The 23,030-nt window shown below is 41.8% G+C and overlaps 1 protein-coding gene across 4 annotated transcripts; it reads right to left on the bottom strand.

The window, feature by feature from the left end:
• Positions 1-1,197: 1,197 nt before the first annotated feature.
• Positions 1,198-22,962, bottom strand: ern1 (endoplasmic reticulum to nucleus signaling 1). 4 transcript variants are annotated; one of them, XM_078268719.1, is made up of 22 exons: positions 22,687-22,962; positions 14,582-14,702; positions 11,986-12,019; positions 11,740-11,812; positions 11,439-11,511; positions 10,326-10,448; positions 9,701-9,802; positions 9,355-9,616; positions 8,665-8,743; positions 8,129-8,288; positions 7,595-7,722; positions 7,296-7,490; positions 6,853-7,117; positions 6,647-6,737; positions 6,338-6,551; positions 5,852-5,951; positions 5,532-5,731; positions 5,016-5,163; positions 3,847-3,974; positions 3,259-3,382; positions 2,651-2,718; positions 1,198-2,566 (listed from the first exon to the last, which is right to left on the bottom strand). In XM_078268719.1, the coding sequence occupies exons 1-22, from the start codon at positions 22,762-22,764 to the stop codon at positions 2,015-2,017; spliced, it is 3,318 nt and encodes a 1,105-aa protein (XP_078124845.1). In that variant the 5' UTR covers positions 22,765-22,962; the 3' UTR covers positions 1,198-2,014. The 4 variants fall into 4 exon arrangements, with proteins under 4 accessions (XP_078124845.1, XP_078124847.1, XP_078124846.1 ...); XM_078268721.1 differs by having other exon boundaries at positions 6,362-6,551; XM_078268720.1 differs by having other exon boundaries at positions 7,607-7,722.
• Positions 22,963-23,030: the final 68 nt, after the last annotated feature.

Genomic DNA, 23,030 nt, shown 5'->3' with positions numbered 1-23,030 from the left:
ACACACACACGATTCTGCTGAGCCGAGCGTACACGAATATATCATGTCAGTAACCTTTTACTGCTGCAGGCAAGCAACGTAGAAGCAAAAAGGCACAACGCTGCAACCATGTTAAGAATACCTAAAGATACTGAAATACAAAATTGTGCAAAAATGCGGGGAAATCCAAGGGTTTCACTATTTCTTTGCACTGTAGGCTACATGTTAAAGCTATTGTAAATTTTGACCTAACCACTGACAGCGTTTACATTTAAATGTAATACTTTTTAATAAATCAAAGTTCCACAGTAAAGCCAGAGGACACAATGCCTAGTGAGTCTGACAGCTGAATAGTGCACAATATGTAGGTAATTAAGCCAGGGATTTACCATTTAATGAGAAGAAAAAGGCAAGAATAACCCGTTTGAGATGAGCAGTTCTCCACATTATATAACTTTGTTGAGCCACACCCAAACAAAGTTATGTAACATGGAGATAAATGGTGCGTGAGAGTTAATGCTTGCAAAGAAACTCCAGCACATTGTCTAAATGTAATATTTTTTGTTCCACCGGGCGTGTCTCTGCTGCGTTCTGGAGGCGCCACGGGCCCAGCGAGTTTCTTTGCAACTTTTGACGTACTTGTATTAACAGAACAGCAGGTTATGTCATTGGGCGTTAAAAGTTGTAATTATTAATAAGAAAAAACATTGTTTTATACACTCATTCTACACCACATAAAAAGGTAGCCATGGGACATCTTTACCAGGACAACGTGTATTGGCTACTGCTTCCAGACAGAGACAGATATTCTCTTCTGGCTAAATTGCATTTTGGTGTATTTGTATTCATCGGTTTACATCCTGATATGCCAGTCTGATATATTAACATGTATATACATGTATATCAGTGACTTGAAGAGACTGCAGTGATTCGCACACTGGCTCTGTACAGCTCTGTGTTACTGTGCTGGTCCTTTTTGGCAGAGACCTTCTCATTTGCTTGAAGTAAAATTCCTTCTTTTGCTTTTCAACATCAGACAGAGAAAGGTTATAAGCTTTCTCTGTAGGCTACTCTAACCAACGTCAACCGTAGAAATAGCTAATCCAAACGATTCAATGCATACCAGCTGCTTGGTGCACCTGTGAATAAAAATGTGTTAAATATAAGTAGCTTCCGTTAGGCACCAACTGTAGTTAGCAGCAAGATCAACAAGCAAAATCTTAGGATAAAAAAAATAGAATTTAATGTGCAAGTCATTAATTTCACTTTGACACCCTTGAAAAGTTATGATATGCAAGTTCTGCAGCCTGACCTCTAAATTCATATTTGACTACATAATCACTTATCTTAAGGGACCACTTATGCCACCCTGAACACCCTTTGGAACAGTCTTACAGAGTCAGCAAAACTTGATTGACAAGAGAAGCAGTCTAGCAGCATTAACGGGAATCAAGCACATTTAGCATAGTCAATTTGAAAGATTTGTACCCATACAGCACAGTGATAGTTAAAAAAGGCACATGGGCCACATTAAATGATTTATCATCAATGATCCAAATTCTGAATTGGTCTATACAAAAAAGTATACATACAGTATTTGTGCAGTGAACAGGCTCACTCAGAAATACAACATTGCACTATAAAACTACCCAACAACAACATCCAGACACGTTTCCCCCCCCCACAATAGAGGCCAGATATTTTTGGGATAAACACTTTTTTTGGACATGCCATTATAAAATTAAAATTGTTTCTCTTTGCTCAGTCCAGCTACAAGATAATGTCCAACAACACCATGTTGGTTATCGGACTTCCTCAAGGCAGAGACAGACTTGTGGACGGCTCTGTCGGGGAACATTTGAACCCAGGTGAGCAGAAGGCACTTAGTTTAGGGTGCAGCTGCAGCGAGCAGTGGATCCCAGGCACTGCAGGCCTGGTCCTCACCAGCTCACGGTGCAGCAACGGAGTCCCACTTGGTGCCACTCTTTAAGGCAATGTTCCCGTTTGTGCTGGGTCCACCTGACTCTGGTTCAGTTCACACTGGTTCACTATCCAGTGTAGAAGGACCTGGATGTGTGTGCATCCCACACTGACTGGATTCCTTTTTCCTGAGAGGATCTGTAGGTGATTCGGAAGCAAACGTGGGGTTCACTGTTTGACTGTGCAAGTCAGTCTGTGTGGATAGTGCTGGCGCTGTTGGCGGCACTGTCTGAACTGGCAAATGTGGAGATACAGGCTCATCTGGTGATGTAGAGGGCACCGATTCAACAGGTGTTATGTGAGAGACCTGCACCGGCTGCGAGTGTGTAGGTTCCTCAGATGATGTGTGTGTTGGCAGGTTTTGAGTGCATGGCTCATTTTGTCTTTGTGGCCCAAGGTGTACTGTGTACTGGGCCTGTGTTTTTGCAAGCTGCTCTGCAGTAGAGTAATAAGGCAGGAATAGTCTCTCAGATGCACAGGTCCGCATGGCCAGGTATGTGTGCATTAGTAGGTGGGGAAAGCGGGAGGTGAAGTAGGACACAAAGTCATCAGGGATGGAGCCCAGAGTCTCCTGAACCTCAGCAGGCAACTCTCGGTAATGATGTTTCTGTTGAAGGAAGGTTAAGCGTTAAGCCTTCAACAGTAGAGATGAGTTTCTTATAAATACAAAAACATGTAAATACATTCCTACCTTATTTCTCATTGCACGCAGCAGGTCTCTGGCTGACCCACCCTTATAGGAGCGAAATTTTCTGAGATCTGCCAAATAAAGAGAGAATGAGAGAGACACACACACACACACACACACACACAGTCACACACACACACACACACACACACACACATCTAGCCCCCGGTGTTTGACTTACTTCAAGTATAAAACAATTAGCTAGTTAGTGTTTATAAAAGGTAGAAGTTTTGTAAATGTAAATATGCAAACATTGCATATATAATATGCAATGTAGTATACCCACATAATCTCGCTTTGTCAGTTCATTAGTATATCAGCACCATTTCCTTTACTGGCCAATAACACAAAGTGCAAAGGTGTCAATGCTGACAGGAAGCAGCAGGCGTACTTCACCACCCACAGTAATATTTTGTAGTGACAGGATACAGCATTCAATTCAACTGTGAAGTGCTACTGTATACTATAACACTACGTTCTATAACACTACGTTCTATAAACACTAAGTTCTATAAACACTAAGTTTGAAGCAAAACAAGAAAACTACTTTTACAACAGGGGTGCCAGAAGTTTGTATTTGACATGTTGTATAAACGTAGCCAGTCTGGTACCCGTCTGCAGTGGCACTGTGATATGCTCTCTCCAGTCCCCCTTGACAACAGCCCTCCCGCCTCTCTCCAGCTGTCTCACGATTGGTCCGTCCAGTGGTTCCTTTTCTATTCTGTCGCTCACATCCTGCAAGCAACCAAGTAGCAAGCAAGTAGTGGATTTTAACTAAATATGCCAGGCAGTCTTATTCTCATTCAGAACATTTATACATGCAAAAAGAGCAACAAAGCTATTATATAGCACATTAATACATTTTTGCAGGTTCATATGTGGCTCTAAGGACTTACTAAACTGAAGAGGATTGTTTAATACATCCTACAAGAATGCAGAGTAGACATGATGAATCATCTTCTTATACAGTCCAATACAGATAACCTGCCATTACTGCCCAAATCACATTAAAATAGCCTGCATTTATGACAAAGTTTATTACTGATAAATCCAAGCACAACATACTGTACATGAGGATTTATACCATTTCAGAGATGCCTGAGTGTGTGTGCACAGACTAGTCTGTAACAGCACAGTACACAGCCTAATACATGTGATCTATACAAATAAGGAGAGAAATAGATAAGTAAAAAGCTGACCTGAAAGAACTGCAGCTCCTTCTCCAGACTCCAGAAGAAAGGGTGTTTGAGAATGCTCTCAGCTGAAGGCCTCTTATGGGGTTCCATGCTCAACATCTGCTCTATTAGATCTCTGGCTACAATGGCCTCTGATAAATGACACAAACATGCTGGTTTTGTCAATGTGCTCAAAAGGTATGGTCACATGGCATACATTATTTTAAAAATAATTTGTAATTAACTTAATCTTTTTTAGAAATCATGTTTGCCATCAAATCTCCACAGCTGTACCAAATACTTAAACAACCAATCAGCCACACAACCCTACCTGTCCTTAGTAATCTACATTAACCACCAACTACATTACTATTATTGTACACCTCTCAGCTCACCTGAAGAGATCTGAGAAAACTAAGAATGCCCCTATTGATCGGCCGCCAATCGTTATCAGCCGATATTCACTAAAAATACATGCTCAAGAGAGCAGCAATAATGCCTTCTAGTTGCCAGTTTAGCCTTTTTGTATGTAGATTGATGCACGTAATGTGCAACCAAAGTTCAGAAGCACGAGTTCTGTCCGGACACCTATATTAGCCGTATGGCAGTAGCAACATGTACTGGAGGTAAGCACAACAAGCGGATTTCATGCGAGTCAGTCACACTATGGCGAGTGAAAATGAAACGAGATGAAAGACCTGCCTGCGGGTTGCAGGTCAGATTACAGAAACGGAGACAGAGTTGTGCATTAAACGAGGATGGTGTGTCCATGTTGATTCACCATTGTAAAGAATGGAAAAACAGCCAACATGTTAACGCTCCTTCTACTGCATTACCCAGATGTGTAACTGCATCAAGGTAACTACCGTAGCAGGCACAGTTCAACGGAGCACGTCCTCACAAGACTGAGCCCCCGTACCAAAATTCAATACAGCCTGACGTCAACTTTATATTCTTTATAGCCTAGATTACACTGCCAACTGGTGGAGATCCCAATACACTACAAAGCAGTCAAACTGACCTATACTGTCATACAGCTATAGCCGCTGCTATAAAAAGAAAAGTAAAAAGAGCGGTATGAGCCGTTAATCGGCCGAAATGGCTCATCGATGTTCGGCTATCGGTAGCACAAAAAAAAAAAACGGGATTGTGGCATCTCTAGAGAAAACAAAAGCAAAGCTTTTAGTCCTCACCATGTTTGTCAGTTTGCAGATAGTCAAGGCTGTATGTGCCCAGTAGGATGTTTGCTTGCCTCTGCAGAGACTTGCCATAGGGGTGGCTTCCCCGAGACACCACGTAGTAGAACACACAACCAGCAGAGAAGATATCAACAGCGCAGGTCTACAAGGGACAAGACAAGGAAAGAATGGAGGTGGTCACAGTGTGGCATGTAAGGAAACACATTTGCCACCAAAACTACTTCTACACAGTATCAAGTTATGTATACTAGTGTTGGTGTATTCAGTTAATTAGGTCAACTAATGGTCCTTTGGGTCCCACATTCACCCTTTGGGCAGTTTTCAGTGTTTGGTTCTGTCAAAAGTGGAGAACATTTGGGTGATGTTTCTTGAATGTTCCTATTGTTTTGTCATGAGGTGATTGCACACCTTTTCAAACAAGTGTATCATTTTGGGTTTCTTTTGTGAATTCTGACAACCAACAATACTTCTACCCACCATGAGAGAGCAGATACTCTACCACCGACTCACCGGGTTGTCTTTGCAGTCCTCGCTGAGAACCTCAGGGGCGATCCAGCCCTCAGTGCCAGGCACCCCAGACCTTCTACTGAAACTGTGGCGGCCCACTGCCAACTTCTTACACAAGCCAAAGTCCGAAATCATGGCCCGGACCCGACCGTGGGCATTGGGCATGGACACCAGGATGTTGTGAGGTTTCAGGTCTCTGTGAACTGTAAGAAAAGTATAAAAAGGTTAGAGGAGATAAACAAGATATCGGTTACATACGTGGTGTTGATGTTGTTTGGTAAAACAGCCAATAATAATGAGAACGAGAAAGTGATTTTGGATACCTATGTTGAGAGAGTGCAGATGGGCCAGTCCTGACATGGTCTGCTGAAGAAGCATAACTGGCTCGAGTCCATGACGGTCGAAATCCTTACTCTCAACATACTAGAGAGATGAAAGACCGCAGTCAGTGTAGTCCAATAATGATAACACAGTGTCCCATTTTCATACTGTATAGTTTGAAGATATGTAAAGCACCAAATTAATTTTAGCATGGGAGGTCCTTTCTTGTAGTTTTAGTGCTCTATGAATAAAGACAAAAAGACAAAGAATCCTATTTCCTTCACTTATTGCTGAACTTCATTTAGTCCAAACCATACAGTCCTATACACTTACACTCGCAGTACAACTACATGCTAATGGCACAAAAAGGTTGTGCATCATTAAGTAACCATCAGTTAAAACATGGCTGCTATTAGAAAAATAGAGTTTTGCTTAAGAACAACACACAATTAACTGAACTTCTCCCAGACTCCAAAAAAGGTGCTTACGTGATCTATTGAGGCATTTATTACCTCCTGAAGTGAGGCAGCACACAGCTCAATGGCAATGTACTGGAACTGACGGTCTCTTTCGGTGCAGAAGTAGCGGATGACATTTGGGTGCTCGTCTGACTCCCTCAGCAGCTGGACTTCCCGGTCTGCAAAGCTGAAGCACTCTGGGAGAATTCTCTTTACTGCCACTGCACGGTTGTCAAACTGCCCCCTTGTGGAGAAACAATGGAAATACAACGTTGCAATATTACTTCAATATTTTTCTAAATTGAACAAAAGTTATCATAAATAATTGTTCAGACTTACTTGTACACAATGGTGCCCTCAGCACCATGACCCAAGACCTCTTTGGGACGGAAAGTTATGTTGCCCACTCTGACAATATTGGAGTCCTCCTCTGATAAGAAAAATACATAAATTCGGACAGTGAAAACTGGGTTTAAATTGTTACTCAATTGTTAAACAAGCACAAACAAAGAGTGTGCATGTAATTTTAATTTCGCAATCTTTACCTGCATCTTCGTGCTCATTGGCAGAGCTTCCCAGCTCAGACACAGACAGGTTGGAGTGGTTGGAGGCGCGGGGGGTGACATTTGGGCTGCTGTGGTCTGAGCATTCGGAGCGAGTGCGGGCCACCTCCAGATAGTCGCTGTCTGGGGCCAACCCCAGGCCCACGTCTGCAGGGGGGAACGGCTGCTGTCTCTGAAGCAGCTCCAACTTCTCCTCCATCTGTCTCTGGAACTCCTGGTGCTGTAGCTGCTGCTGCTTGTGAACACTCTGTGGTGAGAGAGGAGACTATGCATGAGGCTCTAAGAAAAACTAAAGTGTATTCAGCACTTAATTCCACTTGCGGATTTGAGACTCATAGCCTCGTTTCTACAAATTTTATATTTTCTGTCATAACTAGGTAGTTGCAGGCACCCAGCAGTCCACTAGGTGGTGATGTTTGACTTACTTTGGGGTAGGTAATCACGAAGGCCACCCAGCCAGCCAGGAGGAAAGTGGAGAAGATGATGGTGGCCATGTCTTTGAGCATAGAGTCCACAGGTGCCTCTGGACGCACAGTGCGACTGCTGGTCCCAGGTTCTTGGATAGATGTTTCAGGCAGCGGAGAAGGGGGGCCATCATCCATACCACTATCATTCACCTTCTACAACATGGTGGGAGGTGCGGACAGGTAGGAAGACAGTGAGAAAATCTGCACAGATGTTTTGAGATCTAAAAAAATCTTCTGAACAAAATAAAGACACTGACAGACACACACACCTCCTCAACTTTCTTGTCAGTAGTAGGTGGAATGACATTGCCTTGATTGCGAGGGAAGCTGTCAGGGAACTTCTCCAGGATCTTGGTGTGAGCTTCAAGGGGCGTCTCATGATGACCTGAAATGCAGGAGTGAACTTTTTAATCATCATAATAATCATAATCTGGAGCAGCAGAATCATGAATCATCACCAAACACTGATTTCCGTCATGATACTTAACTGTAGTTATAGTTTTCTGAATGAAATGCTTTATAACTTGTTAAAAAGTTATGTTCACATGATTCATTGTATCATCCAGCAGAGGGCAGTCTCCGTGCAACACAGTCACTCAACATGCAGTGAACTGTTAAAGGCCCTGGACTTCAAAATGTGGTGAACAGCACAAACTCTAGCACATGAATTGCTAGTAAAACTAACTTTTTTTAACCCTCTCCCTCACTGTGCCAGGAAAGGATAACTTATCCAGAGTAGATAGATTAGATATTACTTTGAGATTAATGTACTACTAATACTAATGTAGTACCTATAAGGAGCAGGTAGTTCCTCATAAAGTTGATACGGTTTCGCTCCCGGAGCGCAGCGTTGAACTTGACACTGGTGCTGGGTGTGATGACGCACTCCTTGTCCTCTTCAGTCTCCTGGCTTTGCGGACCCTCCAGCATGGGGAAGGTGCTGCCACGAGGCTGTGCATACACACAAACAAACATTTAGATTAATTTCCTATCAGATGCCCCACAGGATTACATCAGAAAAAAACCACAATAGTATTTCTTGTGACAGGAAACTACTATTCATCTGAGCCAGGCCAGTGAGGCAATGTGACAGAAGTAAGTAGCGCAAGCTAAGACACAACTAGAACAGGATGTATTCACACAAACTCAGTTTCCAGGTATGCCAGATACCTGGAAACCACTAACCAAAAATGAAGACCGATTATGAAAACAAAACAAGTAGATGAACTTTGACTCAATACAAAACTTGCACATACCTTATGTTCATGTCTTACTGAGAATGAATTGTGTTTTGCCTAAATGTGATATACATACAACTGTCACTCACCACCACAGTAACTCCATCGTGCACCAGGGAGGGAGAGGCATATAGACTGGTGGAGTATTTGCCCACATACAATGTGGCCCTGAAAAAGGACAAAAAAAGCAGTCAAACAAATTCCTGCTTACTTTTGAAAATACAGTACATATTTAATTTTCAATAGAGGTGTGACAATACGATCTGGGTGAAAACATCTGGAGTGTATGAAGGAATAGAAATGGAGAGAAACTTTTACAGTTCTCCATCATCACCCTTAACAGGCGATACTTTCACAGTGGTCCAACCACTGAAAGTCCCGTTTGTCCTTTTCAGCAAGGCAGGTGTAAAGAGTGAACACAATGTTTTGAAAATAAAAACAGTACTTAAGTGTGAAACCAGAGCTGAAACCAGACCCAGCAGCACCCATTTGTTAGATATGACATGTCTCGACTCCATTCCAACATTAAACAATCTCACATTTTTTAAAAAGTAATCTTGATTTCACCCGTTCAGTAAGTTATGTCCCTATGATTAATACATACAAAGACACTAAACATAAACAGTGTTTGGCCAATATTTCTTCCCTAATTGGTATTTTAGAGTAAGACGTCCTTGTAAAATGTAAAATGTATTCAAAAAGAGAAATGTCAAAGTAGTTACAATCATAAAAACAGAAGCTGACAAAAAAGTAGGGATCGTTACACTACGTCTGCTTACAGGAATTTGTTCTTGGGCTTATTCTCTTTGGGAAATGGGTATTTCCACTGTGTGATGCGGCCGACTTCTCCAGACATGAAAGTGAGGTAACGCAGGGTTTCCACAGCCACATTAGTGTGGGGAACTTTGCGGAGGCCCTCACGCTGCCAGATATACATGGCCACCACCGGAGAGTTATAGTTCTGCACCCACTGAACGTCTCCCGATTCGCTGTCCACCGTCACCACAAGGCCGTCACCATTAGACACAAAATGAGCCATCTCTGTGGGGAACCAAGGAGCAGACAAGTGATTAGCACGGTCTGTCAGAAACTAAACTAAAGAGCGAATGTGTCCAAGAGCCTTACTGTATTTGGTGTCATCGTCAGGAAGGGTGGAGGCATAATCAGAATAGGTGGCATTCCAGCGCAACTCTCTGCTCTTGGTGTCAAACATGGTGATGGTGTACTCTAAAAGAGAGATGAACAAGGGCATATTCGCACAGGAAAAAACACATTTGTGTTGCTTTGCTTTCTTAATGTAACATACACAAAAGCCATAATTTGGTTATCCATTTCTGGGAGTAACAGCTAAGTGGTGTTAAATTTCCCTTGCTTCAAAATATGGAAAATGTGGAGAGACACAGTGAAACAAAGTCCAGCATATATACCGTTGAGTGAAAAAGTGAGCTTTGACTTGACACCATGTTAAGAGTGGGTTTTTAGTAGGTATTCAATTTGCAGGTCTTATCTACAATTACCATCCCAGGGATAGATTGGGGGCTAGATAAGGCGAGGACAGAGATAGCAGCAGAGATGAGCAGGAGGTAAATAAGGTTTTGCCAACAGTTTGGGGCCTGTTAATTAGCCAGATGAAATCAAATCAACGATTGAATGGGGTGGTCTGCAATGATAATGTGACTAAAATGAGGCTGGCAAGGTTAGGGGAAAAGAAATAGCTGAACTTGTGTTGCTGGATGGGTTTTGTTTTTACCTGTGCGTCCCAGATAGAGAAGAGATGAAGACGGACACAGCATCTCAGCAAAGGAGGAAGTCAGGGTCTGCTGCTTCTCACCAGTCAACAGGTCCACCACATACCACAAGTCCTGCTTCTTACCTGTACATGAGCACATCCACAAACACACACAGACAAAATCAATACCTCTGCCATGATTACAGCATTTATATTGCTCTTGGCAAAAGCACAACATATATTTTAGTTTCATAATCTTATCTAATAATAAAACTACTTGTATTTACTTAATAGTACAGTATGTTCTATACTTTTGTCTACTTTGTAAATGTCACACCTATTGCATGTCTGTCCACCTTGGAAGAGCGCTGCTCTTCCTAAGGTTTCTCCCCATTTTCCTGTTAAAAGGTTTGTGGCGTTTCTCCTTCTCCAAATCGAGGGTGTAAAAGCTGCACAAGTGGCAGTCAAGCAAAATAACATGCAGCCATCTGTCTGTCACAGTGATGGGTGTTACCATTCTGTCATTAAATGACCAACCCATCATGGCCTCTAAGTACCAGCATCTCACTTTCTTTGTCAATACAGGGAGTGGCAGTAATGCCCCTATCATAGATTATTAAAGATGAATGCAAAAAAAAAAAAAATCAGGAAACGGCTGCTTTAGAGAGTCCAGATGATGAAGGAGGATGGTTTGGCCTGATAATTCCTACAAACTCTATTTAGCAAACATTTTAGACATACAGTAAACAGATTTAAAAGGGCGAGCATTTAGGCTGTAGCACATTCAGACCTTTGGAACTCCAATATGCTCTGTTCCAGCAGCAGCTTCAGTTGAATGAAAACAAAAGCTTCACTGATAATGTCTCCGGGGAAGCAAATGTCACCCGCTTCCCTTTAAACAATGACACAGTCACTATGGTAGATTACCTTCCCTCTTTTAACGGTTTTAAATTCAAAAGAGCACAGGCTACGACCGCAGGTTGGAAGATATCCAGATCATTTAGGTGAGAAGACCCACTGGGACATGGACTGCACGAGGTCATGGATACACTACAGAGTATGTGTTGAATGTGTGTTTATGAATGTGTTGACTCAAAAGGCAGAATATAATTTCTATCTGAGAATTAGCCTTACCCATGTAAAGGACGCCATCAGAGCTGCGACAGGGAGAAGCTTGGACCAACTCAGGGATAGTGAACGGTAATTTCTGTTTGAGAAAAATGAATGAATGAGCATTACATAACCATAACATGCTGTATGTCCTGATACATGTGGAACATCATGCATGCCCCACCACATTTTTTACTGAGGGTGCATTACTTTTAGAATGACTAAATGACACGTGGTGAGAGGATACATTTTTCTCTAGAATAGGGAACTAAACAGTGCGTTTCTCTCAAAAGATGGGAGATTATAAAAAATGATTTCCTCTTACTGTGAGGCCTTCGTTGTTTTTTCCTCCCAGAGAGTACAGACTGCCATCGTTGGGGTCAGGCAGAAAGGCTGGCCTAGAGTAAAGATTTAAGAAGATGCATCACATCTTGAGACCAGTAAAAGGGAGTGACAGATTAGGACAAGCTCAACAGGTTACCATTACAATTTGCATTCACCATCTTGTGTGCAGTACACAAGGATATTTACACATACACCCATACGGAAAAATAACTCCAAAGCTACGTACTCTGCCACATGTGTGGGGACCTGAAGAACTGGATCTGTGAGGAGAAAAGGAGACAAGACGCAAGTCAGGACTGACAAGAATATCAACCAACGATGTGAACCATGGCCAGAAGCGGTTAAGAGTAAGAGAATAACATGAACATTGTTGACATTCAACTACAGAGAACAAAGTCCAAATAAAAACAAGAGCAAACAGTCCGTGAAGAAGTCAACACCAGATTAATTGATTATTTAATGAGGTCATATCATCTAAAAAAGTACTGGAATATATTAACCTGCCTCTATGATATCAAAAATCTATCTAACAGACTGATGACACGTGCTTATAAGGACCATATCGTGTTTTTGCATGTTTCAAGTCCATTTACTACATTTTACATTAATGCCTACAATTTTCCATTATCCAATGTGTCCTTCCTTCCAGGCAGCTATTAGTTTCCATTCATGCTCTGGTGTGGAAGTGCATGTTCAAATGACTGCAAGTTGATTTCCACACCATGTGGCATGGCTAGAAAGTAGCAACCAAAAGCTACCTGGAAGGGGGAGAAAATACATTCAAAATATTATATATATATATATATATATATATATATATATATATATATATATATATATATATATATATATATATATATATATATATATATATATATATATATATATATATACACACACACACATACACTTGAAACTAAGTTCAGCTACAGTGAGAAGGTTAAAATACTACAATAGCTCTTTAAGCCAAGAGACAAAGCAAGGCCCCAACCTCTAATGCTACTAGACAAACACACCCCTCCCTACAGTGTGAACATACAGGGCGTGGACCAGATGGTGCTGATCTCTGTGGAGGTGCCTGAAGGGGTCAACAATAGCAGGGGGAGGCGTAGGATTACCTGAAGGTGGTCATTGACTCTTGTGCTTAAGAAGCATCAGCATTCGTCATGTGTAATTGCAGAAGGTGGTGAGAAAACAATGGTTTCATGAAAATACGCTAACCACGGTAAGCGCATACATAAATACTTGTTTGCAAAGTCAACAGGGAGTGACAAGCAAACGGGGAGAGGACATGCATGTGGGCTGAGTTGTACTGTCTTGGTCCAGGGAAGAGATTTCCTATTCCCCCTCATTATGTGGGTGTATGGTTGCCTGACGGGAGCACAATAACAGGTGTGTGTGTGTGTGTGTGTGTGGGGCCTGGTACAGAACTGGTCAAATTTATATTCAATAGCTCTTCCAGAAAAACAGATGACGCGGAGGAAGCAGTCTCTGCCTCTGATTATTAATGACTTGGGTATTAGGTGGACCTAACCAGGACTGGTGGGTTCAAACTTCAAACCACAGTAGTTTAGATATCTCATGAAATATTGTGATCCTTAAAGAAATGTGAGAAACAGAACAGGAAAGTCAGAACCGTCTTTAATTGTCTTATTATGTCTCTTATTCTATGAAAGATAAACTACCCGAAACAACAGTACGTCTTAGATTGACTTTTTCAGCAAAAGCTTTTCAATAAATCTCCAGTGTATCTTATCTAATGAAGTTCCCAATCGTATAGTGTCTACATTACCATCCATAGTACACACTGTGTGTGCAGGTGACATAACAGCAAAGTTACTTATCCTTGCCCACTCTGGCCTTGATTACATGCTATATTTTCCCCTCTCTTAGTTAATAATTACCCAGTTTCCATGCCTAACAGAACGTCCCACAGCATTGCCTTGGCTTAATCCCTAAAAACATTTCCTATAAGTCAATAATACCAACAAGTCCTATCGGTAATTTTTGACCAAATTTAATTAGAGGTACCTTTTTTTGCTTTTAAATAATCAGAGTTTGTGGCCGGGTTGGGTCAGTGGGTAGAGCAGGCGCACATATATTTAGAGGTTTATGCCTCGACGCAGAGGTCTAGGGTTCGACTCCGACCTGTGACGATTTCCTGCATGTCTTCCCCCTCTCTCTCTCCCCCCCCTTTCTCACCTGTCCTGTCCAATAAAGGCAGAAAAGCCCCAAAACAAATAAAAAAAAATCAGAGTTTTAAGTTAGATTTGTTTTGTTTCTCAACTGGTCATAACTGAAAATATAGGCCTGTTTTACTCCCATGTTTACAAGCATTACTGGGGTAAACAAACCTTAAACAGCAATAGAAGGTATTAATGACTGAAGTTTAATACTTTTCTATTAGGAGTGGTAATGCATTTAAATCTTTTGGCTTAAATACTGCTAGTCCAAAAAAAAAAAAAAAAAAAAAACAATAGAGAAATTCAGACAACAAAAGCAAATAACACAGCCTTGATTTGGCATCAAAGTCTCACATGTGACCCCCACTTAGTTTAATTCTTTAGTTAATTAAAGTATTATTGTTTTGTTGTCCCATACCCTGACACTGAAAATGACTAAAGCCACAATCACTTCATTGTGGTAAAAAAAAAAAAAAAAAAAAACAGCAATGGGAGCTCATCTCATTGTTTTCCCTGTGGCAACGCAACAAAAGCACTTTGTTTTTGCAAATGTAACTTGAATAAGAAACTGTGCCTTGGGGGTGGGGAAAAAAACTCATACAAAGAATAAGTTACTTGACTCTTGTCCTCTCCTCTTACCTTCTTTCAAAGTCCATTTGATAGAGCCGGATTTCTTGCTAACAGCATGCAGGTTTCCATCCAGGGTGGACACAAAGAGCAGGCTTTCAGGAAGGGAAACTGTGCTGGCACTGCAAACCCCCTACAGAAACACAACGCACAACTCAAGGTGATGTACTATAAACAAACCCATCTATACTCTCTACTAATTATAACGCACTTTTATCATCATGATAACACAAACTCAACATTAGCAAGCAAGCTTGTGTGAGCATGCATGCTCCCACTTAAGTCCACAGCTTAGGTCAAAAGGTGTGCTCCTGCATTGTGGTTGTGAATAATGACTTCAGCCATTAATCACTCAGACATTACTTATCCTCACACACACCTGGACCAAACATTAGTGCTGTTATGTTAAACTTACAGCATGCTAATAAAATTATTCACACACCGATATGAAGCAAAGTGGCAGAAGATGGTCCATTGTCTGACAAATGTTACTGCATGCTGCCTGTTTTCATCACCCCCGCGGTATAGTTAGCATTTTGCTGGAAGGGGGTGGGGTGGTGTGCTGCCCCAGGGAGTGTGCCACCTTGGTCTGCTTTACAAATCAATGAACTTCAAATCAATACCTTACATGACAGCTGCAGAGCAAACTAGGTGGGTGATGACTAGCTAGGTAACGAAGGGCATGTTGCTGAATGAACTCTCAGAGGGTTCAAAGTAACAGCCGGAGCCGAGGATTGCAACGTGGAGGATGGTAAACAAACTGGGCATGAGCATGCGTGCATGTTCTAAACTTCAGCATTAGACCCGTGCTACCACACAGCATACTTCAAAAGGTTGGTTAGTTTTTTTTAACAAGAGTGCTTCAACTTCTCTCTGAACAGATGAATAGTGGGCCGGCAGGCCGTATAGACAGCCTTCTTTCCAGAACCTTCTACTCCCACATAAACAGACATGGGAACACTTGGATTGGTTCATTAAATGACAGTGCAGGGGACAAACACACAATGACAGTCAGAGATATACAAAAGAAAAAGTAGAAAAAAACAGAACAGCAGCTAAACAACCCAGCCTCATGACTTGGCTTATGCCAGAATTAACAGCATTGTGGGTGATGTGCGCTCTACTTACCCACTATAGAATTCTAAAAACGCCGCTTTTGATAACCAAGCCAAGGGAATCTTATCCTTTTTGGACAGTGGGGGTGTTTGAGAGCTCCGACTGACTTTTCAGTACTTGCCTTAAGGGTCAGACTGGGAATGAAAAATCTGGGAATGTCACTAACCCGCTGTCTTAACCACAGGAGTCGAAAAAGCTGAGCAGACAGACCTCATTCTCCTGCTGAACCATAGCGGTATTGATCAACATCCCTGACTAAGCCCCTTGAACAACTCCCCTGGGGCAGTGCAAATAGCCTCTACATGAAGCAGCTGTAATACAGATAATCAAGCTATAATTACTAACACACTCTTCTGAGCATTTAGCCACTTTTAAAGAAGGTGGGGTTTGAAGTGCTCCTAGGTCAGACGCAAACAAACCACCAGAGCCAAAGTCAGGCCTGAGCATGTGGTATGGAGTGCAACCACATAGTCACTCAGTCAGGGTGTTTCCCTTGGTCACACAGCTGGCATTTCCTCACAAAACCAATGTCATGAAAAGATGTCCAGTGCATGACAATCACTTTCTCCCTGTGTGTTCTTTAGCTTTTCTGATTAAGGAAAATACTAGACCGTTCTAACTTTCCAAAGAGAAACCAAAGCCAAAACAACCCCATGAACTTAGAGTTTCACCCTCTCTACAGCAGGAAACTGGGTCCTTCCACATTTGCCTACTGATCCCCTGCTGTAGTCTCACACCCTATACAAGCATTTGTGTCAATAGTGTGCACCTGTGACTGTTCCCACTGGGCTGCAAACTCACCAGCATTAACTGTACTGGGAGAAATCATAACCAACTTGTTTTTGGGCCCCCCCGTAACCTCGATCAGGGTTCTTGGTTTCGCAAGCAAATAACTCTCTTAACATCTGTTAGCCTCCTAGTTTTGGATGGGCACTGAATATTCTACAGTGTTTAGCTTTGGGAACATCTGGTCAAGCATGTTTAGCTGCTCAGAGTGACTGAGGAGATGAGTTGTAAAGCTTTTTTCAGAAGAATTAAACATTGGGGCATTTCCTCATTCTATACACAGAAATGTTTAGTTGTTGCGCAAGTGAGTTACATAATACTACAGAACTGCCTTCACAGCCTCTTGTATGGCAGACCAACCCGAACACAGGATAGCTTTCCCACTGAGTGTACACATGCACTTTAGTAGTACACCTGCATTATAACCACTTATGGCGTTTTTCCATTACATGGTACCGGCTCGACTCTACTTGGCTCGAGCGCGGTGCCCATCCTCCATTTTCCATTGCAGATTTAGTACCGCCTCATGCCTGAGGCGAGCCTGGCTGGTCATCGTAGTGACGCCGCAGGAAACTGCCGTGACCTAACGCGCCACACACACACACACTTTTGAAAAGAAGCTGGACTCAGCAAAAAAAAAAACACCGCTGGCTAAACTATTTAAAAATGGCGGCAGGACATCCCCGTCTGTCGCTAGCAATGATGACGCAGTGATTAGTGATGATTCTCTCCGACCAATCAGTAGTCTGCAGGTTTTCACGTCACCTTTTGGTATCGGCTCAGCTCGCTTGGAACCTCGACGGAGGTGGTACGAAAAAAAAAGTACCGGTTAGCAGGTACCAGGGACTTTTTTTCGTAATGGAAAACCAAAAAAGGCGAGTCGAGGCGAGCAGGTACCATGTAATGGAAAAACGTCATTAGTCAGATGCTCTCATCTCTTCAAAATGGTGAATATTACGTCACCACCAACCAATAGCTGGAGAAACCTGGACAAAAGCTTTAAAAATGCAATCACTCGCCTTCGAAGAAAGAAAACTGCTCAGGTATTAAGTAAAGAGCCAGACAGACGAGGGCCTCTTAACAGGAGAAAGAAGACTGGACAAATGTAGGAGACACTGAGGGAGGGAGGGACTCGTGGGGCAGAGAAAGGTAAATATGTAGGGACTAATCTTTTTTGTTACAAATGAGTTGATTAGTGGCAGTAAATGTCTTCTGAAAAACTGATCAGAAAATAAGAAGCCACAGACAGACAGACAGCAATAATGGTGGGGCTCCATAAGAAACAAGTGTGTGGCTGAATTACATACAGCCAGATAAATTGGTAGTGTCATCTGAAAAGCTGATGCACTGTTTAGTTGTCTTACTGGGTGTTCAAAGCAGACACAGATTTTCATTTACCGTCTGACCTTTCAGGCTGTTATGTGATCATTTAGAGATGCATCTGGGGAAGGGAGGCCAATACAGAATATTTAAGATAAGGACATGGTTGCCAAATGTAATTAATCGTGTTTGATATGTGTAGTAGTGTTATAGGAGCAAGAAAAATGTATGGGAAGTCTGACTTAAAATAAAATGCTGTAAAGCGGTGACTTCTGTCGGATCACTTACGTAGGAGGTTTTTGTGAAAATGTTTTTTAAAAAGGAAACACTCAATTGGTATCAGTCATTTTAATGACAGTAGATTCATTATATTGGCACTAAAAGGCTCAAAACTCATGGAGACTATTACCTAAAGTTATCTTCTAGTCTAAGGTATCCAATGTATTAATTGGGCCTAAACTAAATGTCACTAATTTTCTGTTAAAAAGTGGAACAACCTCATACCACCACCAACGTGTCTGCAGCAATTAGCAGTCTGTTTTCAGCTTGCTTCGGTGAAAAAAAACCAACACAGGAACCAAGAAATACTTATCTCACATCTAGTAACTTGTAATGAGGTGTAGTGCAGCAATGCCTTCAAGTTACCGAAAAAGAGTAGTTGTTAAAAGTCAAATAAGAAATCCCTTTGTGTACATGGGGGGGATGTGAGAAAGGCAGCATTAAGAACAATCTTTCAGTCCAACGTGACAGTAGTCAATAAGAGGTTTCGCTTCAGGGCTGTATAAAGATGACACAGGCTTGGGGCAGTCTCAGACACCAATGGGAGAGTTGAATTTTACGAGAGTAGCACAGGTGAGGATGCCATGGGGAGGGGACTGTTCAAAAGTCGATGTTTCAAACTTTTAAAATTGAGTGTAGAGCACTTTTTAGTAACCTTCCTTGTCAACACAGTCCATCGGCTGCTCTCTGCGTGGTGTTGCTTCAGTGGGGAGGATGTCACATGTTGGCCCTCGCTCAGTGACACTGCGTCAAAGCACAGTACTGTTGTGATAAGATAGCGTAGGAAGATCACAACTAGAGATGGTCCGATACCATTTTTTGTTTCCCGATACCGATACCTGAACTTACGTATCGGCCGATACAGAGTACCAATCCGATACCAGTGTGTCATATATTTTATTATGTTTTAACAACTGTATACTACTATCCCTGTATGGATGTGATATGATTTCTATATCTTTGTTGTCGGCCTGGCTCAGGTTAAACTCTTTGTGAAACATGAACAAACACAAACGATGAACGCCCCAGAACTTCCTTCTATTATCCAGTTTGACAAGTCAGTTATAACGGAAAAAGAACATAAATAAACTACTTTAAAAGTAGATTTCCTTTCGGGCTTATCGGATCGGTGCATAAACTCCAGTACTTTCCGATACCAGCATTTTAGGCAGTATCGGAGCCGATACCAGTATCGGGACATCTCTAATCACAACATTTTCAAAATACAGTGGTGTGAAAAAGTGTTTGCCCCCTTCCTCATTTCCTGTTCCTTTGCATGTTTGTCACACTTAAGTGTTTCGAACATCAAACCAATTTAAACAAAAGTCAAGGACAACACAAGTAAACACAAAATGCAATTTGTAAATGAAGGTGTTTATTATTAAAGGAGAAAAAAAATCCAAACCATCATGGCCCTGTGTGAAAAAAGTGATTGCCCCCCTTGTTAAAACATACTATAACTGTGGTTGTCCACACCTGAGTTCAATTTCTCTAGCCACACCCAGGCCTGATTATTGCCACACCTGTTCACAATCAAGGCATCACTTAAATAGGAGCTGCTTGACACAGTAAGGTCCACCAGAAGATCCTTAAAAGCTACACATCATGCCGAGACCCAAAGAAATTCAGGAACAATTGAGAAAGAAAGTAATTGAGATCTATCAGTCTGGAAAGGGTTATAAAGCCATTTCCAAAGCTTTGGGAATCCAGCGAACCACAGTGAGAGCCATTATCCACAAATGGCGAAGACATGGAACAGTGGTGAACCTTCCCAGGAGTGGCCGGCCGCCCAAAATTACCCCCAAGAGCGCAGCGACGACTCATCCAAGAGGTCACAAAGACCCCACAACAACGTCCAAAGAACTGCAGGCCTCACTTGCCTCAGTTAAGGTCAGCGCTCATGCCTCCACCATCAGGAAAAGACTGGGCAAAAATGGCCTGCATGGCAGAGTTCCAAGGAGAAAACCACTGCTGAGCAAAAAGAACATCAAAGCTTGTCTCAATTTCTCCAGAACACATCTTGATGATCCCCAAGACTTTTGGGACAACATTCTGTGGACCGATGAGACAAAAGTGGAACTCTTTGGAAGGTGTGTGTCCAAGTATATCTGGCGAGAAGGAACACTGCATTTCATAAAAAGAACATTATACCAACTGTAAAATATGGTGGTGGTAGTGTGATGGTCTGGGGCTGTTTTGCTGCTTCAGGACCTGGAAGACTTGCCGTGATAAAAGGAACTATGAATTCTGCTGTCTACCAAGAGATCCTGAAGGAGAATGTCCGACCATCTGTTCGTGTACTCAAGCTGAAACGAACTTGGGTTCTGCAGCAGGACAATGATCCTAAACACACCAGCAAGTCCACCACCGAATGGCTGAAGAAAAAACTAAAATGAAGACTTTGGAGTGGCCTAGCCAAAGTCCTGACCTGAATCCTATTGAGATGTTGTGGTATGACCTTAAAAAGGCCGTTCATGCTCGAAAACCCTCTAATGTAACTGAATTAGGACAATTCTGCAAAGATGAGTGGGCCAAAATTCCTCCAGGACGCTGTAAAAGCCTCATTGCACGTTATCGCAAACGCTTGGTTGCAGTTGTTGCTGCTAAGGGTGGCCCAACCAGTTATTAGGTTTAGGGGGGCAATCACTTTTTTCACACAGGGCCATGATGGTTTGGATTTTTTTTTCACCTTTAATAATTAAACACCTTCATTTACAAATTGCATTTTGTGTTTACTTGTGTTGTCCTTGACTATTGTTTAAATTGGTTTGATGTTCGAAACACTTAAGTGTGACAAACATGCAAAGGAACAGGAAATGAGGAAGGGGGGCAAACACTTTTTCACACCACTGTAAATTAGCCTGTCTTAGTTCATTCTGAATCCTGTCTACAAAAAAAAATTAAGAAATAAAATATGGGGCATAGTAACAGAGCAATTGGTAAACTGCAGCTGAGGGACACATTGTGCTCTAAACAAAGTTACAAGTTTACAAGAAATATTAGTGTTGTTGTAAAGGGCCAGCAGATGTGTGAAGTGAGGCATTAGCATAGTGTGAGGAGAAGCATTTACAAACTAATATTTGTTGAAACAAACCGTTTCAGCTGACCTTAAAATAGCTAAATTGTGAAGGAGAGATAGGAGAAAGATATGCATTTTCCCCTGTAGCTCCTTACACATACGAATGTCACCATCTATAGATAGCCTTCATCATTTGTCACCCCTACTACACAAGCAGACTATCTACCATGCTATAATGAACCTGAGACATGATAGTGGATTATAAAGCTACTTTAATCTGCTTCTTAGCTAAAGTGGGTTACTAGCTTTGAAGCTAATGTCTCCGCCTGGAGACTTTCTAGGATCTGGCTCAGTTTCAGCAAGTTAGCTAGCGCCCACGTGTGCCAGCCACACTAATACTATGGAACCTATTCTCTGTTAAACAAATTCCTTTGGTAAAAATTTTAAATCGGTTAACAGTACCAGATTTATATTCCAGCATTTTCTTGGTGCAGGTTGTGCATAATTTAAATCAGCCCAACCACAAAGAATCATCATCATCATGCACAACAATGTCTTTGGGGAGGAAACTTTTTAGGGACTACAGATAATGCACACATACTGCATTTGTCCTGCTAACTTCAAATGGCAGTAGAGAACTAATCAACTCAAAGGAAAGGCTTTGATTAAAGCATCCTTTAAACTTGTGTTACGCTTCTATTTTTACGGTTTAATATAAATATGTCTTCTGTTTTGAGTGTCTATGACAAGTAGTTATGTCTACAGACATCTATTGGCAAGCCCAATGTCAAAGACTAAACTTTCACCAAGACATCAACCTTGCGCTGCCTGGTTTGCTACACTTGCATCATTAACTGTGCAGGAGCAATACCCTAAAATACTGACAGCTACGTTTTAAGGTTGCTGCTTATGTGCAAGCAAGAGACTTGTGTTCAGTCTTGTGAAAAGATAAGGTGGTGTTAAGTTAACATGCAAGCAGTAGAAATATTAGCATTTCACCAAGCCTTGATAAGGCCTATGTTTCAACAGTAATAATACTAAAATGGCTTTTTTTTTTTTTTTTTTATTCACTGATACTTCACCTTCATTTGGGTGGAGTTGTTGACATTAAAATATTTAAAAAGGTTGGGAAAGCCTAGCTTTAAAACAAAATGATAAACACGCACAACAAATCCCCATATAGCTCCCTAACAGAAAGAGCTTTTTTTTTTTTATTCACCTACTAGTTTCCAGAAGGAAGATGGAGATCTAATTTTCGTGCTTTGAAGGTTTCCTTGATTTGTGACACTGGACTAATGAATTGGAAATGTTTTACGTTGTTGGCAAAGTTAACTACAGGCTTTCTAAAGAATAGCTATACATAAATGCTAGTGCTTTGAGCCAGCAAGCTAACGTTTATGTTAGCTTGTATCAAGTCAAGACAATACGCAGCACACAAACGCAATTAAAGGTTCACTGAATAACATATTTAACTTTGGACTTTAATATTTGTGGCACTAAAGGCAGAAAAACCAACCTAACGGGAAGTGTAGTTTAGCGGGTAACTCCTAGCTAATGTCATCTAACTTAAGCTAGTTATCCAGTTAGCCCCTCTTACCTTTTGTGGGAGACCAGCGCAGCAAAGCAACGCCAAAAAGCACCACAACAGGGCCCGACTGCTCACTGTCCAGTCCATATTTTCTGGTCTCAAACCGGGATAGACAGTTGGTCCTGACGGCCGTTGACTACATAGAAAACGTGTTTGGGCTCCCAAGCAGAGATTATGAAATTATTTTAAATCAACGCTGTAACGCTGATGGCACTGAGCCAGCCAGCAGCGGTGGATATAACGTTGAACCCGCTTCTTCCTGGAATTAAAAGCGTGGGGGTTGAACTTTGGGATTGATATCCACACAAGTGGAGGAGGGGAAACGTACAGTCCGTATGAGCCAATGAGAAAAG

Source organism: Sander vitreus, chromosome 15 (assembly GCF_031162955.1).
Source record: "Sander vitreus isolate 19-12246 chromosome 15, sanVit1, whole genome shotgun sequence".
Taxonomy (NCBI): Eukaryota; Metazoa; Chordata; class Actinopteri; order Perciformes; family Percidae; genus Sander; species Sander vitreus.
This window is presented reverse-complemented; position numbering and strand designations above follow the sequence as displayed.